The 8,173-nt window shown below is 53.9% G+C and overlaps 1 protein-coding gene and 1 non-coding gene across 2 annotated transcripts; one reads left to right on the top strand and one right to left on the bottom strand.

Moving 5' to 3' along the window:
- On the top strand, nt 1-73 carry TRNAG-UCC. Its single transcript has one exon. It is a non-coding gene; the product is annotated as a tRNA-Gly (tRNA).
- Nucleotides 74-1,781: 1,708 nt separating this feature from the next.
- MYCL (MYCL proto-oncogene, bHLH transcription factor) lies at nt 1,782-7,174 on the bottom strand. The gene is given in 4 exon segments (XM_029229688.1): nt 1,782-3,265; nt 6,230-6,611; nt 6,613-6,735; nt 7,094-7,174. Coding segments are annotated over 4 exon segments (1,185 nt in total). The 3' UTR covers nt 1,782-2,666.
- Between the last annotated feature and the right edge of the window lie 999 nt (nt 7,175-8,173).

Here is an 8,173-nt window from a genome sequence, read left to right as displayed (position 1 = left end):
TCCCTGGTGGTCCAGTGGTTAGGACTTTGCACTTCCATTGCAGGGACCACAGGTTCGATCCCTGGTCAGGGAACTAAGATCCTGCAAGCCGTGGGGCATGGCAAAAAAAAAAAAAAAAAAAAGTCATTAAAAAGACGTCCTGCAAATACCACTAAGGTAAGAACAGTACCACCCTAAAGGATTTAAGGGTTTATAGTTTAGAAAGTGGTTTAAAGTCTATACTTTGGGAATTCCCTGATGGTACAGTGGTTAAGACTCTGCACGCTCACTGCTAAGGGCCTGGGTTCTATCCCTGGTCGGGGAACTAAGATCCCACAAGCCGCGTGGCCAAAAACAAGAAAAAAGAAAAAAAAAAGTTTATCCTTCATTTAATGCCTGCCAACCCCTTGTGAAGTAGCATTTATCCCCACTTTACAAGTAAGGAAACTAGGGCTTTTAGCTTTTAGGTAAAGCTGAAAGCACAGGACGAGTAAATGGTGGAACCCTGGGATTTCAAGCCTTCTAAAATACAAATTCAGCACTCTGCAATTCACAAGAGTGCTTACCGAGTACTGAACCTACATTGTTTAGACATGTCTGAAATGGCATTTCAGGAACCCAAAGTGGAGTGACCAGGTTAGCAACATGGTTAGAGATCACTCGTGGCTACCCTGAAACAATTTTCCTTGGTTCCGGGGGATGCGGTGGGCATAAGCTCTGCCCCCACTCTGACATGTTTGAGAAATCTTTTATTAGAAGATGTTTCAGAAGGCAACATTTTCAAATCAGGCAATCAGTAATCACAACTAAATACAAAATTTCAGGTAAACCTGCCTTTTAAAATAAATCAGACTCTTGCAACAGGAGAATTGCCCCAGAGCTTTTTTCTTGTACAAAAACAATTAACACCACTTTGCAAAAGGCATACAAAAATACAGTATTAAAAAAAAAGAAGAAGACTGCTCCCGGCATAATACCCAACAGCAGCTCATAAAACACAAGCTATTCAGGTGAGACATCAGTAACCTACATCTCAACTGTTCTCCAAAGACAGTTCTAGAAGTCAGTTGGCTCCCAAAAACCATGCTCCAGAAGGTAGGGAGGCTTTTTCCTAACTTCCACTGGGGTTCTCTGAGGCCAGGAAGCAACCTCAGGAACAGACCCTCATGCATAATAGGTTTGGAAGTAGCAGCTGGCTTCCCAGAGCCACGTATAGCGCTCTACCATCCTCCCTTCCCCTACTTTCAAACCCCCATCCAGTAGGCACCTGCTGCCCTGGGCAGAGTTCTGGAGGGGCTGGTCTTTCTTCCAGGCTAGGCTTAGGGGCTGCTGAGGTTGCCCACATGACACCTGTTGGGGTGGGTGCCTTTCTCAGAATGGAGACTGCGCCTGGAATCCACTTGGAGAGGCTCAGTCCAGCTGGGGTAAAATCCATCGTGGTCCACTAAGCAGAGCTCCTGGAAGCTCCTTAAAAACCCACCAGGAAGCTAGTCTGCCTTCCAGAGCACTGGATGCATCCCAGCAGCTCTCCCAGTAAGAACTGCAGTAAGGCCCAGATTCTGGGAAAAGGATCTGACTCATGTCAAGCTGGCAGGAGGCCAAGGGTGGCTACAGAGCCAGCAAGCTCCTTGGAGTTGCATGAGAAGGACAGGTTTGCATGGTCCTAGTAGAACTTCAAACTTACCAGTCAGGGATTGAGACGAGAGGGAGGTGGGAAAGAGGAAGTGGTACAGTTCTCCCTCCTCAGGTGCCTGACATCTGCTTTGAGAAAATTCTAAGATGGAAAACACCTGGGCAGGGAACAGGTTTACAGCCAGGACTCCAAGCCTTCCCCAGGCCACAGTGTGGGACACTTTGCCCTGTGTCCTGGGGAAATATTTCTGACCTGTGGGAAAGGGGGTGCCTTAGAGCCCATTGCATAACAAAGGCAGAAGGAAACAAAAAATTCCCTGGTGAGGACTGAATGGTCTCTGCCCTCAGAGGAAAGGACCCAGGGGGCTTTTAGACAAAGAATCTAGAGCCCAAGTTCTTTAAATGTTCTCAAGGTCGCAGCCTGGAGAGTGGTGGGAGGAGGGGTGTCATTTAACATCAGAATATATATATTAAAGGTGTCCAACTCCTCAGCTACTGTAAAGTGTCTGACAGTGAGGTAATGGTCCCTGCTGATTAAGTCTGCGAGCTCGTCTTCACCCAAGACAGCTTGTATGTCTCCTGGAAAAAGGAGCCTCAGGGAGGGTGTCCAGGCCCAGCTGTCCCCGCGTCACCCCAGAGACACCAGTGGGAGCATCCTTTCCCAGCCTAAAGCTCATCGGGAGTGTGAGATTTCATGCAGGCTGGAGCCCCCCGACAACGTCCACCACCTGTTGCATAGCATCTGTCGGGCTTTTCTTCGGAGCTAGTGAGCTAGGCAGACCCCAAGGCTCCTCAGTCAGCTGTCTGCCTGAGAAGCCAAAGGCGTCAGAGAAGCCACAGCGCTCCCATGAGTCAGGGCAGAGGGAGAGTTGGGCTGCAAGGTTTCCAAGAATGCAAGCCCTTCTTGCGTGTGCTCCGGATGCAATGCATTCTGGGATCTACTGTCCAGGCTGTCCCACTGGAACCAAAATGTGCAAATTCCTATGGGTGATAGGAGAGGTTAAAAAATAAGTTCGGGTCTTTGTTAAGACAGAGCAGTCAGGCTTTTTGGTCAGCTAGTAGCCACTGAGGTACGCAATTCTTTTCTGCAGTTGCTGCTGCCGACACCGGAGCTGCCTTTTCTCTGTAGCCATCCTCTTCTCAGCCCCCACTAGGGCTTGCAAGTATTCCAAGGCCTTGCTCAGGATCACTACTTTGGGGGCCTTGGAGCAGCTGGCCAGGGTGGGCACCTGGTCCCTCAGGGCCAAGAACCTGGAACGGAGGTCATTCCGTCTTTTGCGCTCCAGGAAGTTGTGGTTCTTCCTCTTGGTCACGTCCTCAGTGTCAGAACTGACAGGTTTGGGGTGGCAGGACTGGGGAGGCTCTCTTTCTACAGGCGGGGGGCTCACAATTTCTTCATCTGCCTCATCTTCCTTTTCCTCTGGTACATCTCTCTCCAGACCCTCTTCTTGGGGCCCTCGCCCTGGAGCCTCTCCTTGGGAGCAGCTTTCTGGAGGAAAACGGGCGGCATAGTTGTGCTGTTGTTGATGGATGGAGATGTGGAAGTGTTTCATGCAGGGGTCCAAAGGGTCTGCTCGCACTGTGATGGTGACCGGCTTCCGGACACCCAGGGACTGTCTCTTCTCCACGGTCACAACGTCGATTTCTTCACCCTCTGTCCAAGAAGAGAGATCAACAGAAGAAACACACCCCATGAGAAACACATACTCAGACCCTATCTTGGAGTTTGGGAAAGGAGGTGACATTTTCCCAATTTAGATATAAACAAATTCAAGGGAGGAGAAAGACAGCTGATTCATCCGTAATGAGGCTAAGGGCAGTGTGAAGGAAAGGAGGTGAAATAAGCAAGGAGGAAAATATTCTCCAATTTCTCTTTGCACAGCAAGGCTTAGATAAGAACAAAAGGCAGACCCAAGCCAACAGCCCCCAGTCTGCACAGGCTCTCCCCTCCCCCACTGAGGGGATGGAGAAAAAGAGCTATCAGCCTGGGACAAAGTTTAGCTCTAAAGATCTTCCCCAGTCGGGCTCTTTCATGCCCCATCAGAATTGTAAATGAGGGGTCTGTGGGCAGAGCTGCCCTTTGTTCCAACCCAGCACAGCCTGCACTTGGGAATTGTTACTTTTCACAAGTTATAAATCCTATTATTCCCCCACCTCTCTATTCTGCCGCCCCTTTCAGCTGAAGAGTCGGAGAAGGGAGGGCTACAACCCATCCCTCCTCACCCAGAGGGGAGGGAAAGGGTTTGCCTTAGCAGCATTTTGCTCCTGGGTTCAATGGGTTTCTAGAGTCATCCATCATTTATAGGTTGCCTGCCCCACCCCCTTCCCTGACCAGAAGAGGGTTGGATTTGTAATCACAGGTCTGCAAAAGCTGCAGGAACTTCACAAAGGTACAAGCGACCATTTCCAAGCTACCTATGCCAGGGCAGGAACTGAGCAGCATGGGAATGTTCTGACACAAGGGCCAAAACACTAGCAACACCTGGACATGCCCCCATCATTCCCTTGCTCCAAGGTCTTTTAGGTTACCCCAACCAGGAGAGGGACAATTTGGGGAGAACCTTCCTGCTCCACACGTTTTCCAGCGCCCGCATAGAAGGCCACCTTAATGCATTTCAGCCTGACAACAGAAGAGCTCAGTTCTCGGCCTCTTTTGCATATCAGGATGCTTGAGCCCCTTTGTCAGGAAGGCTTCCATTGTGTGGACAATCGCATTATTTCTCCATTAATAAAACCTGACCGTTCAGCCCTCCTGGCCCCAAGGCCTGTGATTGGCTGGCTAAGCGGTGTTTTGAAGGCTGTCTTACCCAGCCCCTGGCCCCTATTGGCTGAGCTTTGCCATCAGTCACTCTTCCCACCCCCCTCATTGTTTGCAATCTGTTGCATTTTGTTCTGGGCCATGTGGCCTATGGGTGAACCAGGAGCTTGCAAACAGGTTCAGGTTAAAGAGCAGGTTAGAAAATGAATCAGGAGGCTTCCCCACATCCCAAACCTTTAATATTTCAGGGTTAAACCTCATAGCTGCGGAAGGCTCTGCCTAAGGAAGAAATAAGGCACAACACGATTCTCCTTTCCGGAGAGTAGTGCCTAACTCTACCCAGACAAGGAAGTGTCCTCGGCTGGACAATCAGGTCATACTCCATGTGCAAAGGGAGAAACTGAGACCCAGTTCAGCCAAGTCCACACATCACCTTTGTAATGTTCTGGATCTCAAACTAAGATCTCCAGACTCCCAAAACAATGGTCTTTCCATTCTACCACTCCATCAGCCTTTGTAGAGATACATCTTTATTGGTTTCTTGATCTCAAAGTTCCCATTCCAGCCATTAAACAAACAGAAGGTCTTGGTGTAGAAAGCAAGCAGGTTAAAAATGACCTTAACACAGTGGACCGAAAAAATTGACTTTTAATTGTTCTTGTTATCCTTATTTTTACCTTCAAGTGTATGACAACCTCCATACCCATTCCCCAGTTCCCTCTAAATGGTCATGTAAGTTATTCTTAAAAGCTACAGTGAGGTTTCCGTCCTGATTTTCCCGATGCGAGCCTCAGTTTGCACCCTGTAAAACACCCTTGCCAATATTTCCTATGGGCACTTCTGAGAAGAGGTTAGGCTAAGAACAACGTAGTCTGGTGGCACAGGATGCAGCAGGCTGTCCTCAGTGAGGTTTACACTTGCCTTCAAGGATAGGGAAGGGGAACCTGGAGCTCTGTATCTGTGACCCCAGCACCAAGCCCAGAGCTTAGCACAAAGTAGGGGCCAGCTAACATTTGTTGAATACAAATGAAGCAGTTGAAAGCCCTCAGATGAATTGGGCGGGACCTAGAGGAACACCTTCCCACGTCAGGCCAGAGCAAAAAAGGCAAGATGTACCACTTCTCAGATAAGCTACCACGAAGTTCCTCTAAACCTCAGAGAAGTGCCTGGTTGGGATGGAGGATTGAGTAAAAGAGGCTGGCTGGATGGCAGGAAGCTGGGGTTCACTTCTGGTGATTTCCTATTTCTAAGCCTGTTTCCATCCGTTAATGGGGAGTGGTCATTCCTCCGCTACCTGTCTCATAGGTGATGGTGCGGATGCAAACATGGTAAGGGGTAGCGGAGCAAGAGAAGCCATTATTGTCTTTCAAAAGTAAACCAGGCAGGAGACCAGGTTTGAAAGGATGAAGGCTTTGGCTTTGCACAAAGACTCCTCAGCTTCTTCTCTCCTCAGGGGAGTGAGTTTCCCAGAGAAAGAGACAGGAAAAAAAAAAAAAAAATTCAAGCCTGGAGTGACACTTAAGGGACCCTTTTCAGCCTTAGGAGGACAGAAATCCCCTACGGTCCAATCCCTGTATTGTCCTCCTAAGCGCCAAGCCCCAGCCTGTCTCCCTGTCTCCCTTGTCCCCTGGGGCTCCAATCATCATCAAAGGGACGCTGGCTCCCACGCCACTTCTTCAAACTGTTTACTAACACACCCACGTGCCAGACAGACACCGCTGGGGGCTACACCGGCAGCTTCAGCCACAGGAAGGGGGAGGTGGCGGAAGGGCTTGCGCAGACCCACTGCCTGACCTCAGCGGCAGAGGTTTGGCCACCCATGAGGTGCCCCCCTCTTTGATGGCCCAGGGTGGTCCTTACCCGAGTCGCTTGGGCTCTCGGACCCCGAGCAGGCCTGGGTCTTGGGCTCGCCCAGCGGACAGGGGGCAGCGGGCGCCGGGTTGCCGGCTTCGAGGCTGGGAGCGCAGTCCAGGGCGGCGGGCGCCTTGGGCGGGTTCCCCCGGGGCGCGCCAGCAGCGAGCCGGTCGCTCACCGCTCTCTCCAGCCGTTCCCGGGCCGAGAAGCCGCTCCACATGCAGTCACGGCGGATGATGGAGGCGTAGTTCCTGCCCCAAGCTTTCGAGTGACCCCGGGATTCTGCCTCGTCCCCGGCGCCCCCTCCGGGCCACGGCTCTGGAGGACCAATTCCGGGGGCCGGGTCCCCGGCGCCGGGACCGGAGCCCCAGGGCGGCGACGTGGGGGGGGGACGGCACCAGCTCGAATTTCTTCCAGATGTCCTCGCTGGGCGCCGTGGAGCGGTAGAAATCCTCCCCGCAGTCATAGTCGTAGAAATAGTGCTGGTACGAGTCGAAGTCCATGTCCGCTCCCTGCGGGAGGGAAGGGGGACGTGCTGACCCGGGTGCAGGCCCGGGGAGGGAGGCGTCCCCCCGTCCCCCAGCACAGCTGGCTGCCAGGCTCTCGTCCCTCTCCAATCGCTCGGCTTGGAGCCCGCGCCCTTCCCTCGCGACCCGGCAGCCCGGCCGCGGGTCAGCGTGCCCAGGGAAGCCGGTCACAGCGCGCGGACTAGGGTGCAGGGAGCGAGTTCAAAGCAAACTTTGCCAGCGCCGCCCGGAGCGCAGCTCCCAGGGCCCGGCCGGGCCGGGCGGGGGCGCGCTGTGCCCAGAAGGCAGCCTGCAGCCCGTCCCCCGGGACCCGAGCCCGTTCCCCGGCCGCCCGCAGCCTCACCTCGCTCCCGCCGCCGACCGCCTGGAGCGGACCGGCTCCCCGCCGGCTCGGGGCAGCCCGGCAGACCGCACACATGCACATGCGCGCCACCGAGCGCGCGGACCGCACTCAGGAGCTCGCCCCCCCCGCGCGCGCTCCCGCCCTCGCTCGCGCACGGCGACCCGGACGCTCACGGGAGCGGCGCGGGAGCGCGAGATGCAGGCGCATTGTTTCCCGGCTGCCTTATATCTCGTCGCGCGCCCGGGGCTCAGGGACCGGGGGCGGGCCCTACGGGACAAGCCCCGCCCCTCCCCCGCCCCTCCCGGTCGACAGGTGGGGGCGGTGGAGTCCCAGCCCCACCCTTCCAAGCTACCCTCTCAGACTCTATTCTATTCCCTGTACCCCTCGAAATGAATTGCACACTGGGGAGCGCAGAGCAGGCGGCGAGCTGATGTAGCCCGGCGGTCGCCTGGTGGGGGCGTGACTCTTTAGCGAGGCCCGGGTGGTCCCCTAGAGACCGAACGAGAACCGCGCTCCTTGCAGATTCTGGGCTGGGGAAGAGAACTACTCCCCGCCCCACGAGCCGGCTTCCTCGGGCTCGCCCCTCTTGGTTCTGGTGCGTCTGGCCCGCGGGGAACAAGGTAGTTGGGGGCAGCCGCACCTCCACCGCGCCACCTGGTGGCCCTCAGCCCTGAACTGGGACTGGTCCCCGGCACCCGCTTCATCACCTTTTGGCCCGTTTCATCAGCTCGGTGTTCCTAAACCTCAGCGAAGCAAGGTGGTGAAGATTCCGGATTCTGAAGCCTGTAACTTAACCTTTCTGAACCTTGGTCTCATCTGTAAAATGAAGGGACGGTAATACCTCACAGGATTGTTGTGAGGGTTTAAGAAGATAGACTATCTAGGGAAGGGATTAGGCCAGGAGAGGCAAGTAGAACAAACTTAGCCCCTGGTATGGGTGGTAAGGAGAATTTTTCCCCAGGACCAGGCCAGGGCTGAGATTCCCCTCCCTAATACCACACACAAAACACTCTGTAGCAGCTGTACTAGTAGAGGAAAGAGTGGAGATTTGGAGTCTGGAAACTTCCTTCAAGCCCTTGC

The sequence above is a fragment of the Monodon monoceros genome, unplaced genomic scaffold, assembly GCF_005190385.1.
Source record: "Monodon monoceros isolate NGI ecotype Baffin Bay Population unplaced genomic scaffold, NGI_Narwhal_1 Super_Scaffold_18, whole genome shotgun sequence".
Taxonomy (NCBI): Eukaryota; Metazoa; Chordata; class Mammalia; order Artiodactyla; family Monodontidae; genus Monodon; species Monodon monoceros.
Note: the sequence above shows the minus strand (reverse complement) of the source record. Positions and strands in the feature narration are given on the sequence as shown.